This window comes from Microtus pennsylvanicus, chromosome 4, assembly GCF_037038515.1.
Source record: "Microtus pennsylvanicus isolate mMicPen1 chromosome 4, mMicPen1.hap1, whole genome shotgun sequence".
NCBI lineage: Eukaryota > Metazoa > Chordata > Mammalia > Rodentia > Cricetidae > Microtus > Microtus pennsylvanicus.
This window is the reverse complement of record NC_134582.1, coordinates 85,776,531-85,797,620: the sequence shown is the minus strand read 5'-3', so window position 1 is coordinate 85,797,620 and position 21,090 is coordinate 85,776,531. Positions and strand designations below refer to the sequence as shown.

Sequence of the window (21,090 nt, the reverse complement as noted above, 5' to 3'; positions counted from 1 at the left end):
TATACACACACTTGCATATGCCTCTTCCTGTGTATACACACACACACAGCAGAAGAGGGAACTATCTGAGGGGAAGGGAGAAAGGAGAAGTCAGGGGATTAAGGGAGGGGAGTGGGAGAGGGGGCTGAGTGAAGACAATGCATAATGGTATATATATTTGAAAATAGGAAAAGGTTGAGGAAAGGTGCCCCCCAAAACTGCATTACACTTCTGTGGACTTCCCAGCATGCTTTGCGGTCTCATGGTCACTGCTGCTGGGCATGCACACCACCTCTCTTCAGCTTCTGGAGCCAGCAGATTCCTTTGATTTCCTTAGCAGATGGCAGCTGCAACGTTTGGTAGCAACCTCCAAACAGGGCGCCTTGGAATACTCCCCTGGCTCCCTCTACCATGCTATGGGCATTAGCCCAGTATTTCATTCTTATGTGTTATAATATTCATGCATCTTCTAGATTGACTTATGTGTGTATGTCTGCATACACGTGAGTATAGGTCTGTGTTCACCAATGCAAACATGGAGAGCAGAAAAAGACCCCAGGTGTCTTCTTGTTCCCCTCTCTGTCTGCTTCTTTAGGCAGGGTCTCTCCCTGGACCTGGGGCTCACATTTTCTCTGATAGGCTGAACGCCAGCAAATGCCGAAGCTTCTTCTATCTCAAGGCCCCTTAGGACTGGGGTTACAGGCATGGACCAGATGCCTGGGTGGTGGGCCCTGAACTCTAGCCCTCATTGTGGCTTACTAAGCACTCCTAACTGCTGAATCATCTCTTCAGCTCCCACCCCCCCCCCATTCTTTTTTCGTAATCTCTTTTTTTATTTAAATTTATTTCAAGAGGCCGGGCGGTGGTGGCGCACGCCTTTAATCCCAGCACTCGGGAGGCAGAGGCAGGCGGATCTCTGTGAGTTCGAGACCAGCCTGGTCTAAAAGAGCTAGTTCCAGGACAGGCTCCAAAACCACAGAGAAACCCTGTCTCGAAAAACCAAAAAAAAAATTTATTTCAATAATATCATACAAGAGTATTTGCATCATGTCCATCCATGCCTTTCCCCATCCCAACTTCTCCCAGGTTCCCCCAACTCCCTGTCAAATTATTGACCTGTTCTTCTTTAGTTACTGTGGTTCACACAAACATACACATACATGCACACACACACACACACACACACACCTGTACTTATGCATATGTATTACCTGCTGAATTCACTTTGCGTTGCTCATTTGTGTATGTGCTTGGAATTGCTTACTATATACTGAAGACAGCAGAAAAGAAACAGAATCCAGCTTTGTTATGTATACAGGGATCTCTGTCCCTTGTCCCTTACATGCTCCCAAATCTGTCCCTTCTCCCCCTTACCCTTGTCATTGTCTTCCTCATTCAAACTTCCTTGACTGGTCTTTGCCTCTGACTTGGGACTGTCAGTAAATGTCCCCTTCCTGCTCGGTTAGTTACCCTAAACTTCTAACCAACCCACACAGGGCTCCTCAGTGACTCCATATTACTTGATGGCACAACAGGAATCCCCAAGATCACATCTCTGTCTGGCTTAACAGCCTCATCCTCAGAAGGCCCTCAAGGGTCTCTTTTTTGTTTTGTTTTGTTTTTCCGAGACAGGATTTCTCTGTAGCTTTGGAGCCAGCCCTGGAACTTTCTCTGTAGACCAGGCTGACCTTAACCTCAAGGGGTTCTTAATATGTAGAAAGTATCTACAGTCCTCTCAGCCTGGAAACCTTTTTCCCCCAGACTTCCTCTCATCCTCAAAGAATGAACACTTGTTACCCCTTTGAGTTGTCCCATCTGTCCCTCTCTCTAGACCAGTGTCCTTATCCCCCCACTTTCTGTGGCTCAACCAAAGAGCACCATGGTGACTGTTCCTTTACAAGGCTGTCACCTTCTTCTGTGTGGAGCTCAGAGCCAGGAATATGGGCATTGCGGTTAATGTGACTATTCATAATGCTTCAATGAGTCTTATGCCCTGTTTTAGGAAAATATGCATATTACAAGCTACAATTAATCTTTAAAATGAAATGTCAAGCTGGGACGTAGGTCAGCAATAGAGCCTGTGCCTAGCATAGGCAAGACCCTGGATTTGATCCCAAGAGATGGAAAGAAAAAAAGATGACAGAAAGAGGAGGAGGGAGAGAGGGAAAGGGAAATGATAAATCTGCCTAAGCCTCAGTTTCCCCTGCTCGAAAACAGTGAAACCAACAGACTCTAAGACTTTGCCTTTCTGTGGGGAAGCAGTGTTGACTGCATTGCCACATCTCTAGATAACCCCAATTTGCCTTAGTTCTGTTGCGGTTTGCATGACGAGTTAGCGCTCTTGGCCTCTGACGGTAGCTCTGGAGGTCCAGGGAAGAGGGTGAGGAGCACGGAGCCCTGCTGCTTCATGTCCCTTCTGCCATATGCATAGAATTATCTCAGAATCATGACCCAAACTCAGTGACTGAGGTGAGAGTGACAGGGCATGCAGAACAAGCTCTATGGTGCTACACCCCGAGCTGCCAACATACCTGCCGCTGCCTGTCCTGTCTTGAGCTGCATCATTTTCTGTGACTGGGGTGTAACTGCAAGTCTGAGGCTAAGACACAGCTTCCTGGTTGGCTGTGACCAAGCGTTGGCATGCCCCATTTAGAGTTGAGCACACGACAGTCTCTTGGTCTCTGCACCATCGTGAGTCTGTGCTAATCACCATATCCTGCGAAAAGAAGCTTCTTTGCCCAATTTTCTACAGTGGGTGTATTTCCGCTCCCTAGATCGTATCTGACTTTCTAGAAGCTTTGTTTTAATGTATCACATCAGCATTCTGTTCATTCATCCATCCATTCTGTCATCTGCTACAGGACACTGTGTTTACTCTAAAAACGTAAGCTGTGTCCCAAACTGCTGCTCATAACATGGCTGGCTCAACAAGCCAACTGTCTTAAATACTGCACCTCTGTCCATTGCCTCAAGTAGTTAAAATAAAGTACTGCTGAAGCCAAGTTTAAAGATTTATCTCTGTATAAGCCTGCTAGTTTCGGGAGATAATGAATAACCGACCTGGGAATTTAATAAAAATAAATTCACCGCCAGCCACACACTATACCCATAAACTCAGGCAATTGATCTCTCAAAGCTCTGCTGCTGGCCAGTGGGGGTGACTGAACACAGTCCACATCCAAGAGAGAAGTGTCACCGAGCCGAGATAGTGTCCAAGAGTACCATCCTTGCATGTGAGGAACAGGAAGTTTATACACTGCGGCATCCTGGATTAGAACTGAATTACACTGACCACATAGCCCGCTTATATGTCTATTAGACCAGAGTGGAGCTGAGATGTACTGAACACTGGACAACTAATACGTTGATGTGCTGTCCTGAATCACGCAAGAACTCTGTTGACAGGAGGAAGGCGCATAGAAGAGTTTATGCCTCGGTTGTAGTGAGTTGAAAATTCCAGATGTGCCCAAGCAAAGTCCATCATCAGAGAAGCTTCTCTGTGTGAAGATGGTGGTTAACACTGAGACCCACAACTGGTCAACAATGAGAGAATAAGTGACTTCAGGGTGTCCAGCTCTAAGCAGGGCATCTGTACCACCTCCCTTCCCCCAGCAGGCTCAGTGATAATCACAGGAGTGAGGGTGGATTGTAGGAGCAGGGAAGGAAAGATCTACAGCAAAGCGGGGTTTGCCTGACGTGACAGCCCCGTGGCACACATGAGCTCACGGATGCCGGGACTGCACACACGGAACCTGCACAGGATCAAGTCAGTCAAGACACCGAGCCAAGACTCATGGAGTTCCCGCTGCAGGCTGAGCAGCTATTGGCAGCTGATGGCTGTCGGGGAGAAAGAGTTAGTTTTCCTCAGGAATGTGGCTCCTGGGTGACTGTCCAGGCTCCTGTGAATGGTCCTACACCTGCGCACATACAGGCAACACTAAATGGACTCTGTAGGGTTTTTTTTCCCTCCATGGGCATGCTAAGTTGGTTGGGGAAAGCAGTGGAGGTATAGTCTCAAACAATTAAGAAGGAGATATAAAAACATAAAAAGGAAGTAATGCTAGCAAAGACTAGAAGATTGTCAGGAGAAAATGAGATGGAGGGGACACAGCAGATAGTGACATTTATTGCAAAGGACGCTGGTGACTTGTGCCTTCGTGTTCTAACATCTGACATGCCAATTGACTAATTTATTTACTATGTATCGCTCCTTGGCAATGTTGAACTTTGCACCTCAACTTGACTGGTCCACATGGCATCCCAGTATTTTGTCAAATATGATGACAGTTGAAGGTAGGCAATGTGTCTAAGTCTGCTCTCTTTATCCTTCTGCTCAAACCTGGTCCTCCTGCCATTCCCCCTTCTTGGCCAATGGTGACAGCCTCTCCTGGTTGCTCAGTCAGAGAGATGAGTCACTCTCCACTGCGCATTTACTCTGATACTATATCCAACCTGGACCCCGCTTCTCCCCTCTCCACAATGCTCACTCCAACCCCCGGAATTGCGGTGGTCTCTGAGATGATCTCCCTGCTACCCTTTTCCCCCACAGTCTAGTTCTTGGAAAAGAAAGTCATCCCTGTCATTGCCCTGAAAACTGTGCCGATTCCCTTCTGTTTGGGATGCAAGCCAGACTCCTTTCAACAGTCCAGAGATACGCTTCTGCTGTTCGCCTTGTCTTCCCGGACCTCACGTTCCCCCGCCGCCACTTTCCCCCACTGTTTCATGCCAGCCACACTAGTTGCTTGCTATTTCTGGAACACAGGAGACAATTGCCAGCCTTAGCTCCTTCACGGTGGCTGTTTCCTCTGACCGGAAGCTCTTCCCACAGGCACCCACGTAGTCAATTCCACGTGAGTTATTTAGGTGTCTGAAGTCCATCCTGTTGTAAGCCACTGGATCCCCTCCCCATCTCCCTCTCCTCCCTCCCTCCCTCCCACCATCTCCCACCCTTGCTCTTCTTTTCTCTTCCTCTTCTCCCTTTTGCTCCCCTCCTCTCCTTCCCATGTAGTCCACATTGCCTTCTAATTCATTATGTAACTGAGAATGACCTTGAACTTTTGATCCTCCTGCCTCCACCTCCCAAGTTCTGGAATTTCAGCACCATTACACCCAGTTCATGCCGCGCTGAGAGTAGGACCCATGGGCCCAATGCTTGCTAGGCAAGCACTCTGCCCACTGAGCTAACCCATTCCCCATCCCATCCCATGAATATTTGTAAACTGAACTACTTATCCCCACACCCAGTGACTTTTAACATCTAACATGTTGTATATAATTGAGTTATTATGACCGTGGCTCTTTGTCAGTCTCCCTCTGTGATGGTTAATTTTGGGTGTCAATTTGACTGGGCCCAGGCCTCACGCGCAGGGCACCCTGTCTACTTACTGAGTAGTGAAGAGACAAACTCCTTAGAGGTGTGTGGGTGGACAAAACCAAGCAGTCTGCAGTACTGATCAGGGAGTCTGTACAGTTTCATTCTGTTGCTATGATAAAAAATAATTCTAACCAAAAGCAATTTAGGGGTGGAAACAGTTTATTTGGCTCACATTTCTAGGTTATAATCCATCATTGAGGAATGTCATGGCAGAAACTTTACCAAAAATTCGTGGCAAATGCTCTTTCCTGTCTTAACCACAGGCCCATGTTTAGCAAGAGCTGGCTTTCTTATACTATCTAAGACAACTTTCCCAGGGAATGGTGATGATGACAGTGGGCTGGGTCCACCAGCATCAATTAACAATAAAGATGATCCCTCATAGATATGCCCCACGACCAGTGTGATCTGGGCAGTCCCTCAGTTGAGACTCCCTTCTCCGGTAACTCTAAACTATGTCAAGGTGACAGTTAAAGTTAATTAAAACAGAGTTCATTATTTGGTAAGATCAAGGAGAATGGCAGGAAGGGGTGGGGGACAAGAAACGGTGACAGAGGAGGAATATGATCAAAGTACATCGTCTATACATAAAGATGCATGTAGATTTCTAATGTCATAGTGAGACCCATCTTATGCATCATTTATAGGCTATAAAAACTTTCAAAGAGAGCTGGAGAGAGGACTCAGTTTATCACTTGCCTGCTCTATAAGCATGAGGACCGGGGTTTGCACTCCCAGCACCCACCTACCTAATACTAGGGGCAGTGACCCAGGTCTGTGACCCCAGCAGGGAGAAGATGGAGACAGACAGATTTCTGTAGTTCACTGACCAGCCAGGCTTACTGAATCTGTGGGTTCTGGGTTCAGTGCTGGGCTCTGTGTCAAGATACAAGGTGGAGCTCAACTTAGGAAGATGGGCATCAACTTCTGGCCTCTCTGTGTACACGAAACCAAACACACACACACAGACACACACACACAGGGGGGTGGGCAGAGAGGAGAGAACTAAAAAGAGATTTGGAGTCATGTGATCTATGGAATAAAGTAACCTTAAACCAAGAAAAAGCACAGGATTTGAATTAGATAGGTCTTCTTGCCTATTGCCAAGGGGAATGTCTTTATTCCTTTTCATTTGCTGTGGTAAAACAACTTAAGAGATGGAGAGCTTTTTTTTTGGCTCCCAGGTGGTGGCTACGGGCTATTCCAGCAAAGAGGTCACAGCAGCAGGGCTTGAAGCAGCTGGTCACATTGCACCCACACGAAGTCATGAAAGTGAGATGCTCACCTCGCTTTCTCCTTTCTGTACAGTTGGAGATCCCATCCTAGGGAATGGTACCACCACAGTAGGCAGGCCTTTGTACCTCAGCTAACCTAATGAAGACAGTCCCCACAGGCACGCCCAGAGACCTGTCTCCCGTGATTCTAGATCTCATCAAGGTGATTCTTAAAATGAACCATGACAGCTTCTCAGCCCCAGAGGTGAAAACTAAGTCTACAGCCATTGGCTGTCAGTTTGCTCTGTAGGTACCAAGAATGCAGCAGTTGTATGGCGTTGCTTCTTCTTGGTTGACCATGGCACACACAAGGACGGGCAGCAAGAAAGGACATAGGAGATGAGAGAGGAAAGAGTGACCCTGCCATTGGCGGGGTGGTTAGACGTGGGCGCGAGAAGGTCTCACCAAATAATGACAGCAGAGACGGAAGTAAAGGACAGAATCGAAAACAAAGAAAAAGGCTACACCCTCATTCCCAGATGATGACAGCTCTTGAAAACAGTCCCCAAAGAATGAGATAGATGTCAACCAAAAATAATTGAAAACTGTGTGCATGCAGCCACTTCAGTCACTGTAATTTCATATAAAACTATTAAAATGTATCCTACGTGCCAAATGGAAAAATAGGTAGATATTTGGAATTGGTGGGTCTTTAAAAAATAAGTTCCGATTAATGTTAAGTAAAAAATTACTGAAACTATTTTTGCATGTGTGTGGTAAAAACACAACAATTTAGAAAAATAACCCTACAGCCACTCTTGCGGGGGGTTGGCAGGGAGGAAGGCTTCTTTAACCCCATTACATGCCCTTAAGAGCATCTCCATGGTAATGACAGAAAATACCAGAGAGGAGGCGGATGAGCGAAAACGGGGTGAGCAACCGACAGATCTCTCTGGCTCTTCAGCCACCCACAAGCCTCCTGTGGATGTGTTCCGTAAAAATGTGGTCTGTAGAACTCTGGAGGGCAGGAGGAGGAGTTCAGATCCATGGGCAAAGACGGTTAAGAATCAAGTGAGGTAAAGGATGGGCCTTAGCAGCCCCACCTGAGGTGAACTGAGAGTCAAGAGAGAGAGAGGCCGTACCCAGCATCCCTTCTCCTGACTCAGTGGTCCAGGATGCCCTGTTTGTGTTCATGTTAAGGCTGGCTTTCTACCCTTAAGGAAAACAATGGAACCCTGTAATGATTGCCCTCTTCTTCAGAGTGAAAGTGGATTCTGATTAAGGATGGTTGGCATTAGGGTCTGATGGGAAGATAATGGTTGATCTAGCCTTTGGGGTGTTTTTTTTTCTTTTCTTTTTTAAATTTTTTTATTGATTTATTGAGCTATACATTTTTCTCTGCTACCCCCTTTCCTCTCCCCTCCCCTTCAACTCTCTCCCCTGGTCCCCAATGCTCCCAATTTACTCAGGAGATCTTGGTTTTTTTTCTACTTCTCATGTAGATTAGAGCCATGTATGTCTCTCTTAGGGTCCTCATTGTCGTCTAGGTTCTCTGGGATTGTCATTTGTAGGCTGGTTTTCTTTGCTTTATGTTTTAAAACCACTTATGAGTGAGTACATGTGATAATTGTGTTTCTGGGTCTGGGTTACCTCACTCAATATGTTTTCTAGCTCCATCCATTTTCCCGCAAAATTCAAGTTGTCATTTTTTTTTTGCTGTGTAGTATTCCATTGTGTAAATGTAGCACATTTTTCTTACCCATTCTTCAGTCAAGGAGCATTTAGGTTGTTTCCAGGTTCTGGCTATGACAAACAATGCTGCTATGAACATAGTTGAGCACATGTCCTTGTGGTACAATAGAGCATCCTTTGAATATATACCCAAAATTGGTTTTGCTGGGTCTCAAGGAAGATTATTTTCTAATTTTCTGAGAAATTAACCTACTGATATCCAAAGGGGGCTGTACCAGCTTGCACTCCCACCAGCAATGCAGGAGTGTTCTTCAGGGTGTTTTAGGACTCCCAAGATGTTGCTAAAATTCCTTGCATTGCTTGAGTTGCTACAGCTTGAGGTGATCTCAACCGCATTCTGCATGAGACCCTGAGAAGAGATCTGCCCATGCTTTCATCACAGCCACCTAATCCAGGGAGAGAAAATGACTCCTTGGAGACAGATGTGATTGTGCCAGAAGCTTCCAGATGGGGCCTTGGGTAGTTGAAGCTGAGATGTATCATCAGAAAGCAGAGACAATGCGTGGGCAAGCGATCACCATGTGGCGCGGATGCAGCTAGCATCCATAGGATGTTGGCAAAATAAAACACTAGATGCCTGTCAGAAGTCTTTGTATTCTTCCTTCTTCAATGAACTCATTTGTGATTGCTGTACACCGGTGGCCTTTGGCTTTAAAGAACTGGTGGGCTGAAAATGCTTTAGCCTTTCTCTCCAGTTTGCAAACCCAGAGACAATTGGCAAAGCCCGTGGAAAGCCCTCGTGCCTCTCAGTGTGCCCAACCTCAAAGTAGACGTGTAGGTGATTACAAAATCCATCACCGTCAGCAGCCAGGTGGTACGTGCATCCCAGTTAGCATAGCAGTTGGTATTCTCTCAGCTCGAGCAGTCCAGTAATTGAAAGAATAATGAAATGGAGGCTGAGAGTTCTCGGCCTCCCTGTCTCTTCGTTTAGGTGGGTGGTGGGTAACCAGGTTAGGTCTTCATTTTCAGCCTCATTTCCTCCTTCTGTGTCTTCTCGCCACTCGATCTGAATGTCCCTGTCATTGCTCAGTACAGACTCCCTGCTTCCTTCTTGGATCCCAGATAATCTCTCCATTCCATGTCCCTGTCATGATCCCAGCCTTCGCCAGGAGCCTGTTGTATCAAGTCCTGATGTAAGAAAGAGACATCAGATTCCATGTGTGCCCTTTGTTCTTATGAGCCAGCACACGGGTGCAGCCATGGGAAAGACATGTCACCTTCACGTAACCTCTGTTGTCTCTGTGCTTACCAGAACAGCCATGATCTGATAGCCCTAGGATTCTACTTTCATATGAACTGTACATATTCTGATAGAACTATACGCAGCCACGTCTACGTTGGGGGTGTGTATGGTGTGTGTGTGTTGATGGACCACTGTCCCTCACTGTTGCTTCAAGACTCAGGAGCTATGGTGAGGACCGAAACCACTGTGTGTCACTGTGTTTAATATTTGCATAGCCATTGAGCTTGGCTACTTCTGTCACACACCTGCTCATCGGAAAAGTGTCTGGTCACCACTTGGAAAATATCCTGGCCCATGTGTAATATCAATAGATCTGTTCTCTGGCTGTTTGGTTCCATTTATTCTTGTTCAGCTGGTTAGTTTTGTTGAGTCAGGGTCTCTTGTTGCCTAGACTGGCTTTGCACTCACCAAGTGGCTAAGGCCTTGAACTGACCATGTAGCTAAGGCTAGCCTTTACCGTCTGATCCTCCTGCCTCTGTCTTCTAAGCACTGAGGTGACAGTCATGAGCCACCAAAGCCTCAGAAGGTTGGCTGAGAAATTGCAGAACATTTTTCATAAAAAATGCTTTACATGGAAAATGCCCAATTTGTAACTAAAGTTCAACCCTTGTAAGAAAAATGGAACAAGCTGACATCAAACTTCAGTGCCTGCCCGAAGGTCTTATCTGTCTAGTGCTTTGTCGCTGCTCCTGACCCCTCGTTTCCAGGTGTTCTTCATCAAAAGCCAGCGAGGGATGTCATCACTTGACCCTGTCATCGTGGCTTTCTATGCTTTTTATTTTTGACAGCTGAGAAAGTTGCTTTACAAGCGAAAGCAAAGGCCATTACTGAAATAAAATCTACTTGTAAGTGTAATGTGCCATTAAAGCTTTTCATGGAAAAAATAGGTACAAGAGTGTGGGCGTTACATGCTTCTCTCAAGGGCTGGAGATATGGTTCAGCAGCTAAGAGTGCTTACCACTCTCACAGATGACCTGGGTTCAGGTCTCAGCAACAACAAGTTCCAGAGGATCCAACACCCTCCAGCCAAACACACGTGATACATGCACATAAACCCATGTAGGCACTCACACACACAAACACATAAATTTTTTTCTTTTATTACATCTTTTTAAAAACTAAAAAATTCTCTCCAGGCATCAGGATGTTGACAGTGTAACTACGTATAGCAGTTCACCCCCCAGGACTAAGTCACCAAATTTAAATCTTTAAGTCTTAGCTGTTTTTTTCAAAGAGAAGCCACAAGACAGTCTTAATAGAGTTGAAAAGAATGCCAACCACAGAGCAGGGAAACTAAATCTTGTCGGCTACCAGCAGAGAGAGAAGGGAGAAGGAAAGCGGGGAGGCATGCCATTCAACAAGGAGCTCAGCCACGTGGCAGGTAGGGGACCACTGCAGAAGAGGGAAGAAGCCAGAGGACCTGAGCACTTGTCCTCAGCCGTAGGCCAGCATCCGAAAGAAAGAGGAAAGAAGGAGAAAAAGGGAACGTTAAGGAACTCTGTGTCAGAAGGGTGGGCAGACCCAACCTCTTGGCAGCTTGCAGCAACTGCCCTTGTGGGAAATTCTTACTAGGTTGTATTCCTAAAGAATGATTCTTAGGGAATGTAAGTCTCTGGGAACCTTCAGTGGCTTGGTTTGGTTTTGCTATTTATGTCATATAACCCAGGCTGGCCTCCAACCATGTAGCTGAGGGCAACCTTGAACTTGCGGTTTTACCTCAGCCTACCCAGTGTTAAGACCACCACACCTGTTTATGCAGCGCTGGGAATGGAACCCAGGAGTGTGACCAGTGCTAGCTGAGCTCCATGAACTGGATCGCACCCTTAGTTCCCTTGTTTAGCGATCCTACAACAAGGTATTTATTTAACCTGTGTTTTTAAAATTCTAAGAAATGTGTTATTGTTCAATATAATGACAGCAATTATGACACCGTGTACAGTTGTGGAACTCAAAAAAAATAAGAACTAAATATTAGCAAAAGCCAAAGTAATAATGGTTGATATTTGAGACTGTGGTTTGCTAAGAAATATTGCTTGCTATAAATTTCCCAGAGGTTTAAATGCAGCAGGATCCAATCACTAAAAGGTCTGTGGGTTTGGGGAGATAGCTCTGTAGATGAAAGGCTTTCTCACAGCGTGAGGACCTGAGTTTGGTTAATCCCCAGAACCTCTGTGGAAAAGCTGGGCATGGTAGCACCTGCTTGAAATTCCAGTGCTGGGGGGCAGAAACAGGAGCATCCCTGAGGTTCACTGGTCGGGCAACAAGCCTCTCCTACTCAGCAAGCTCCCAGCCAATGGGAGAGCCTGTCTCAACAAAACAAAGGTGAGTGGGCCCACAGATTGGCCTCTCACCTCCCACGTGCAAACACACACACCATGTGAATCCGTGCATACAGACATGAATCCATGCGCACACATGCACCCACAGATATACACACATAAACACATGCACACACATATGCAAAGTTTAAGCCAGGCTTGGTGGTTAGAATCCCAACACTTGTGAAACTGAGGCCGGAGGATTACAGCAAGTTTGAGGCCAGCCTGGGCTACTTAGTAACTTTTGGCCAGTTTGAGACTCAGAGTGAGACTTCATCTAAAGAAGAAAGGAGTCCAAAGTTTACAGTTTTATTTCTTTAGTTGTTAGTGTTTTTACGTTTGTGTGTGTATTTGTGTGTTTGTTGTGTGCATGTATGCATGTGTGTGTTTTTGGGGGGTTTTTTTAGTTGTTAGGGTTTTTACGTTTGTGTGTGTATTTGTGTGTTTGTTGTGTGCATGTATGCATGTGTGTGTTTTTGGGGGGTTTTTTTAGTTGTTAGGGTTTAGGGATATGTGGTTGGTTTGGGGGGGTATGTGTGTGTCTGTGTGTGTGTGGTGAGTTGAGGCCTCCTGGGCTTTTCCTTGTCCAGTTTCCATGCTCAATTATGTCATCCTTATTCAGCTCACGTTTGGATGGTGTGTGGTCATGTTGGGGAGACTTTTTGGGTGTAGAATCTGACGTCACCAGGACAGTCTCACAGTAGACTCCCTGATCTCTGGTTCTTACAATCTTTAGAAATTTTTTTCTTTATTCTTGAGAATTGCATGCATGGACACAATGGAATATATTTATTGACTGTTTTACTCCTTCAACTCCACTCCCATATTTTTCCAGCACATCCACTTCCCAAGTCCATTCCTTTTGTTTTTATAACGCACTAAATGCAGTTGGTGATGCCCATGTGTGCATGGCTGTGGAGCCATTCTCTGAGCCGAGAAATCCTACCAGACTGAATAGCCATTATTGGAAATTTTTGAACACACTTATAATATTCCCACCTACATAAATCTTCTCCATGGTGGAACTAGATTATTACATATTTACTTGTATTTCCCATCTGTATTTTCCATTGATTCCAATGAGCAAATATTAGTTTCATAATCAGAAAAAAACTTTTTATAAAAATGACTTAACCATTTTCTATTTGACATAAAACTATAAAAGAGCAATGAGTTCCAGGGTCTCCAGAGAGAGAGTTTAGGGGTTAAGAGCACTGACTGTTCTTCCAGACAGCCTGGGTTCGATTCCCAGCACCCACATGGTGACCCATGACTGTTTGTAGCTCTGGTTGCAGGGAATCCAGTGCCCTCTTCTCCTATGCAGAATCCTACACGTATGTGAGGCACATGAGCTCACATAGCTACACATACATACACTAAAAATAAAATAAAAAATAAATAAATTATCTTTAGAAGAACCTTGTGTTCCAAAGGCTGGTACAGTGGCTCCGAGGGAAAGGGCCTGCCGCTGTGCCTGATGGCCCGAGTTTCGTCTCCAGAGCCCACATGGTGGAAAGAGAGAACTGACTCCCACAAACTGTCCCTTGAAGTGCACACTTGTGCACACAAAATTAGCAAATAAAAATGCAATTTAAGTTTTTGGTTGTTTTTTTTTAAGAACCCTTGGCTCTAGAAATAACTCACCGCGTTCCTTGCTATTCTGTGCCCATCTTTAAGTTCAAGGTCCAGTTTGTTGCATCTCCTACAGAACTGCCTGAGAGATTCGGCTTGCCTTTTTGGGTAGTTTCTCCAAAGCTCCCTGATAAAGAACCTTTCCATTTTACTTTCTGCAAAACAATCCAGTTCCTTCTGAAGCTGAACTGAGATGGAGCTGATAGCAGAGCTCAGAGGAGTTGCTAGGGCCTTCAAAACACAGCCCTGAGGTCATCTCCCAAGCTCAGCCAGCAAGGACAGCCTTGGAAATGGTGGCTGAAAACACCACCTTGCTCACCGGCCTCTTCCCTTGCCGTAGGACCATGTGTCTGCTCCACAGACACCTGGGACAGAAAAGATTTGGGCGCTCATCTTCATGGCTTGAAATTTATTTTCTTTCAGGAAATTGTCTTAGAAAACAGAAACCCGCAGGAAATACAGTTTTTGATAGTTTTGTTTTGGAGGGAATTTGAAGCCATTCCAGAATAAACCAGCTGTGTATTTTGTGTGAATTCGTGCATACGTGTGTGTGTGTGTGTGTGTGTGTGTGTGTGTGTGTGTGTGTGTGTGTGAAGAGCTCTTCCTCAATTACTTATATTTTGAGGCGAGGTCTCTCACTGGACCTGTAGCTCACTGATTGCCATCCCACCGCCCTCTCTCACATCCACCCTCCCAGAACTGCAATTATAGGCAGGTGCAGCCGCACACAGCTTTGTTAAAAATGTGGACGCTGGAGATCCGAACCCGTGTCCTCAAGCTCGTGCAGCAAGCTCTTCGCCGACTGAGCTAGCATCTCTCCGGCCCCTGGAGCTGTGTCTTGAGACCAGGGACCGCCATTGTACTCTAAGAAAATAAATACCAGAGAAACCAGGGTGCCGCCGGGCTCAGAAGTTGGCTCGGTGGAGAAGGCACTTGGCAACTTGCCAGGCAAGGATAAGCAGCACAGCTCAGATCCCCAGAACCCTCATCAAAACCTGAGCAGACTTAATGGTGGCCCGTGATCGCAACACTCACAAAGCCAAAACCAGGGCCTCTGGGACAAAGCAGCTGCTACACTCACCAGAACTAGTGAGCTTTGGATTAAGTGAGAGACCCTGCCTCAATAAACAAAGTGAGGAGCAATCGAGGAGGACACCTAACCTCAACTCCAGTCCTCCACATATGCACACACTAATGCACCCACACACATGTACCTGCACATACTCCAGCATACATACACATGTAGATATACAACCTACACAAGCACACTAATATAATAATAATAATAATGATTATTATTATTATACAGGATGCTTTTTAAATTATCTCCTCCTTACTGGGGATTAAGCTCAAATGGTAGACAGCTTGCCTAGTTTGTGCAAGACTCTGGTTCGATTTATCAACACACACACACACACACACGTGCACACAATCTCTTTAGTGGGAAGCACTTTTGAAAGCTTAACTAACGTTGATGCAATTCAAGCCGTGTTTGTTGAGTGTTCCAACAGATACCTGCTAAGCAGGTCGAGGATGTCTAAGGTCCCCCCCACCCCGCCTTTCTGCTGACGTCTGCACGCTAAGCTTTGATGGAAATCACAATCACTCTGGTATTCTTTAGTCCAGCTACAAAAGTTCGGGGTGAACTGGAGGAGATAAACCAGTTTATAGCACAAACGAATCTACTGGCACAGAATGGAGGCGAGAACGTTTGTTAGCATTGGTAGGAATAGGAGTTGTTCTTTCTTCTCTTGACATTTCGTGACTGATGAAAATTCTTCAGACAATTGCCAAATTAAGGCAAAAAGGAAACTCTCTCGATATTTACGATGCTCTCATCAGATAACCGATATAAAATATATCCCAGAATTATGCATCTCCTCAGACTTCAGTTTGTTCTTGGGATTTAGAGATAAACAAAGTTGGTCTCAATAAATCTCTCCAACATTGTAAATACACAGTTTCTGGTTCTTTCTCTTCTTTGGGGCAAGAGGCCAGGTCCCACCAGCAGTTTAGATATCCTGGACTTTCTCAAAGATGTCATTGCATCAAACATACTAGGGTTTAGCCAAGGACTGAGAGGCAAGCAGGAGGTTTTTCCATGCGTGTCACTGCTGAAGATGCCGGCCTCTGGGGAAGCAAGCATCACTCCCTTGAGCCAGTAATTGAATCTGAACTGAGAAAAAGTTCCAAGAGAGAAATATTTGCTCCTTAAAGGTTAAAATTCCAGACTTGGCGGGGTGGTACACACCTGTAGTCCCAGTCCTCAGGAGGCGGAAGCAGGAGAATTTCTGTGAGTTGGAGGCTAGTCTGTCTACATAGGAAGTTTCAGGGACCCTTCCTCCCTTGTTGCTTCTTGTGAAGTATCTCGTCACAGCAACAAGAAGCATCCCTGCTACTCTGACGTGAGCTATTACACGGCTGCCGTAACTGCCACTTGAGATTATTGTGTATCACCCTGGGGCCAGAGGTTTAAAATATATATAACCTAGAGGCTGTAGGAGTTGTTATCTTTTATTTGTGCCAGATGGAACCAAGGATCAGCTGAAGTGATTTGCTCAGAGCCCCATGGATAGTAAGTGGCAGAGGAGAGATTTGAACCAAGATCTTTCTAATTCCAAAGCCCCTTTGTCTAGAGGAAGACATAGCAAGGGGTTTATAGTCAGGAGAAGATCCTAGAAGCTGCTGTGGCGAGCATGATTTCTTGCCCTGTGATCTACTGCTCCTGTCCCAAAGGACTGTCCTTGGGTGTGTGACACACACCGCCGGCAGCAATGCTTGTGATCACCTAGGGAGATTTCCTGCTCCTCTCACTCCCGCCCAGGCTTTCCCAAGCCCAGGTAAATCCGTATTTGTAGGGGAGAGACGACAGATGGCTCCAGTGTGTAGTCGAGGTTGGGAAGCGTCGCTCTGAAGCACTGGTTTTTAAAAATGAAGGAGTTGTGAGGAGCTTTTTCATTTTCCCTCCTGCAAACAAGACTGTGTACAATCCTGCCGACAGCCCCCGAGCTGCTCCTGAGAAGCAGGGCCTTTGCTGCTTCCTTGGTGTGCAGGTGCTGCGTGCACAGACCCCGCCTTGTTATCTGGCTCCTCAGCCCCTGGAGGCAGCTGAGAACACTCAAGTCACCCGTGAGGGGTTGAAAGCAGCCATGGTGCGGTGGGGATCTCGCCCCTGTGGTACCTTGTAACTCTGCTCACGTAGTTTTGGATATAACTAGAGGAATTGTTTGCTGAATTAATCAGAAGTGAGTGTGACCATGCATGGCTGAGGACCATGTAGAAAGTCAAATCAGGCTGAGATCATAAAATATGATCAATCATTAAATCATGATGGTCTTTTCTAGGTGATAGAACAGGATTTTACCCTCTAGCCCAGGCTGGTCTCAGATTCGAAGCAATCCTCCTGCCTCCACCTCCCAAGTGCTTGGGTTACAAGAAAGAGCCACTATGTCCAGCTTTGTTGTTGCTGATGCTGCTCTTGTTTGGATCCATGTCTTCCTGTCACCCAAGCTGTTTGCTGTCGCATTTTCTGCCCACAGTTAGTTGAACCCACATGAGTAGTACCCAGGCATACAGAAGACTGTTCTGTTTCAACATAACAGAGGGGTTGAGGCTGAGCTCACTGCTGGAGTGCTTGCCTAGCAAGCCACAGGGATTTACAGTTGGTCCCTAATACTGCCAAGAAAGAAAAGGAGAGAGGGAGACAGAGAATGGATGGATAAATGCAAGAAAGTGGGGACGAGAGAAAGGAAAAGACTTAGGGAAGGAAAAATGTTTCATTATTATAATAAAGAAAGCCACCCTCTTCTGACCTAGGAGGTGTCCTCTCAGGCCAGTGTACACAGAGGGTTCTGTCTGCCCACAGTAACCAACCCAACATTTGCCTACAGAATGAGGTGGCTGTCCTTCTGAAACCCATATCGGAGAAGATTCAAGAAATCCAGACTTTCCGAGAGAGAAACCGAGGGAGCAGCATGTTCAACCACCTCTCCGCCGTCAGCGAGAGCATCCCCGCCCTGGGGTGGATAGCTGTGGTGAGTCTGGAAAAAATGCCACCCTCACCCCCCACCTTATGACATTTTTGGGGACCTCGGGGGCCACCTTCAGGTTCCTCGGTCTGTAGTCTGGTGCACGGAAGGAGGGCTCCTTCCAGGCTGAATGTGTCAGCTTTCTCTTAGCCTGTGAAAGCCCAGCGCTTCCTACTCTGAGATGGGGAAGGTTCCTCCAGCCCTTACAGTACAATGTTTTGCTTCCAACTCTTCCCCCATTGTTCCATTGCTTTTCTTCTGCTTCTTGGAGGTATTGTCTTTCTTATCCTATTTTTTTTTCTTCTATGCTTGGGTGATGGTCCTGTTTTCTCAGTCCCCCAAACCTGGCCCTTATGTCAAGGAGATGAATGATGCTGCCACCTTTTACACTAACAGGGTTCTGAAGGACTACAAACACAGGTATGTACCTTCCTTTACTGGCTGTCTTTTCAGTGGACTGCTTGTCAGACATTTGCTACTAAAACCTAGTATGTTTAATCACCAGTCCCTGTCCTTGTCTCTGCGTTGGAACACTGAGTAACCTTGAGATTGAAATCCCAGACTAGAGCTTCGAGCCTGTGACCCAGCTCTTGGAAGGCAGAAGCAGAAGGATCAGGAATTCAGGGTCATCTTTGCTACATAGCAAATGTAAGATGTGCCTCGGTCACATGAGACCGTGTCTTCAAAAAATGAGTAGGCTGGCGAGAGGACTTAGCCAGCTTCTTGCTGCCACACTTTGACCTGATTTCAGTTCCGGCAACTCACAGAGAGAATCAGCTCCCACAGGTGTCCTATGACCCCCGCATGCACACCTTCGAGTGCATACCAACACGCACACATTAAATGAATAAGTGTAATAAGGAAACAAAATAAGGGACTGGGAATTGCTGGAGTTAGCAGCAGTTGCTGCTCTTCCAGGGGACCAGTTTGGTTGCATTGTGCAGTTCACAGCTTCGACTCTAGGGGGCCTAACAGCCACATGTGGTCCCTGCAAGCACCTACAAGCACTTGCACATACCCACACTGGGGGACACACATATAAACATACATTTTAATTTTTTTCATTTCTTTCATGCTTAACAGATGTTTTTCTGAGCTCCCTTTGTTTGTTTCCACAAAAACAAAGCAAGCATTCCAAACATATCTCCATTTTTTCTTGCAAAATCCAGAGACTCTCAGACAATTTTTTTTAATCTTAAAAAAAAAATACATTTTAGCCAGGCATGGTAGCACAGGCCTTGAATCCCAGCATTCGGGAGGCAGAGACAGGTGGATCTCTGTGAGTTCGAGGCCAGCCTGCTCTACAAAGCGAGCTCCAGGATAGCCAGGGCTACACAAAGAAACATTTTCTTGAAAAACAAACCAAAAACTACATTTTAAAATTCTAGTTGTGTAGAAAAAGCCACAAGGAGAGGGATGTCAGATTCCTGAATGGCACACCCAATCTATCTATATCTATTTCTATCTGTATCTATATCTATATCTACCTCCATTCTCTTTCAGTGAAGAACCTGCCCCCACTTGACCACATGACACCACATTATGGATATCTGTACTTAAAGAATGAGCCTATGTGATAAAACTTTTTTTTCATGCTTTGAAAGAGTCTCTTGATGTATTCTGAGCTGGCCTCAAACCCAGGTTTGTTCTCCTGTCTTGGCCACCCAAGTGCTGGAATTACAGGCATGTGCCCCCAAGCCCAGTGGAAATTTCCACTGATCAAAGTGGCCATAGTGAGTGGCTACATAGAAGGAATGGGGAAGTCCAGAACCAAGGTGGATGAGACCAGGCAAAAGGGGGTCAAACCCAGATTGAACCTAACTGAAATAGGATCTGGAGGGCAGACAGCTGTTGTCTGAACAACAGTCAACAGCTGTGGAAAGGACAGGTGAACCAAGGGGGGTTGTCTGGAGAACCGGCATGGAGAGATCTGGTATCCGGATAATGGACCCTAGAGAGGAGGCGTTGAGGTTAGAAGGAGAACACACTCAAATGGGGATAGACCAGGTGGAGAAGATAGCTAGGAAAAATGTCTCTTAACCTATTTACTGGTTGTCACAAGAGTCCTCCCCCTCCATGGGCTCACAGCTGGCTAGATGACTAATGAAGGAATTGAGATAAAAAATAAGAGAGTGGTCTTCCACTGTCTGACTCTGGACTCGAATAGCTCCCCATCCCAGCTCCTAAGTGGAGCCAGCAGAAGTCATCAGTTACCATGTATGGGGCCTCCTGGGGACATCTCTTCTTTATTCCTGACTGTTCAGATGGGAGGAAGTCAGAGGACCTGAATTCTCTAGATTATCATCACCTTGGTTATCTTACTAATGTGGATCTGAACATCAAAGCCAGAAGATACATTTTACACAGAATATAAAAACATGTATAGCACATACCAATAACTACCCTTGGTTCTACCCGTTGGCCAAGATGGTACCCATTCAAAATTTGCATTTTTTTTTTTTAGAGTGGAATTCTGCCTCCTTTTTCTATGTGACCAGAGCAAGTCACTTGCCTTGGCTTTGCCAAGGTGTATCTTCCCAATTTCCAGACCCAATAAAAGTAGATGGAGGTTTCTCAGCTTCCATGTGTCTGGGTTCTGTTCAACTAATCTCCTAGAAACTAACTTCAGATAAAAGATGCCATGCGGTTAACCCTATAGTTGTTCCTATAATTTTCTTTAAGTCAAAATAATACTGCAATGGTTAAGTGAGAAACATATTTACATATATAGATTTGGTCTTCTTTGGTTGTCAGAATTTATTATGCAAATTATTCCTACCTAGACAGATTTGACCCCCATTGGTTGCTAAAATCTTCAGTAGAAACCATGTCAAATGTGTAATCCAATACCTCTAGTGTGTGTACATTGCCATGTCTGTGTGTTATATAGGGCACACACACAGAGGAGACACGTCTGCATAGGCAGAGCATGTAGGTAAACACGGGTGCTGATTTACATTGAAGTGAGTCTCGCCTTCTTACAGCTGCTGTGCACAGTGTTTTCTGTGTCCAGAGCACTTACTCAAAGCCCCGCAAAACCCTGTAGAACAAGACACTAATGAGGCAGATCCCAGCCATAGAGCCAACAAATCTCAAACTGTAGAAGGAAACAGCAGAGTTTGAAGAGTGACCAAGATTCCAGTTCTTACACTAGCTGCTTCCTCGTTGATATCACAACTCCTGACCGAAGAGATTCATTATAGCTCGGGGTTCGGGAAATCCAGACCATCATAGCTGGGAAAACATGGCCACAGCTGAAGCAGTGAGCAGTTGCTCACCTCTGAGCAGGTCAGGAGGCAGAGATGGAACAGGAAATGGGGATAGGCTGTAGACTGGAAGGCCCACCCTACAGTGACCAATCTCCTATAAGTAGGCTCCACCTCTAAAAGGTTGTGCAGCCTCCCAAAACAATGACAAGGCCTTCAGACCCAGTCCTCACAGGACTCTGTGAGGGACCTGTCCCATCCGATCCAAACCATGATCGGCTCCCTGTTCACTTTCCCTCGTGGTATGGCTTATCAAGTGGACTGTAGGTAGGCATGCTGCTGAC

General features: G+C 45.9%; 1 protein-coding gene across 4 annotated transcripts in view; it reads left to right on the top strand.

The window, feature by feature from the left end:
* Positions 1–21,090, top strand: part of Cap2 (cyclase associated actin cytoskeleton regulatory protein 2) — a 140,191-nt gene that overhangs the window by 80,558 nt on the left and 38,543 nt on the right. For all 4 annotated transcript variants that reach the window (XM_075969759.1, XM_075969760.1, XM_075969761.1 and 1 more), the window contains 2 exons: positions 17,403–17,546; positions 17,875–17,960. In XM_075969759.1, the coding sequence (XP_075825874.1) occupies positions 17,403–17,546; positions 17,875–17,960 (230 nt within the window). The remainder of the gene's footprint in view (positions 1–17,402; positions 17,547–17,874; positions 17,961–21,090) is intronic.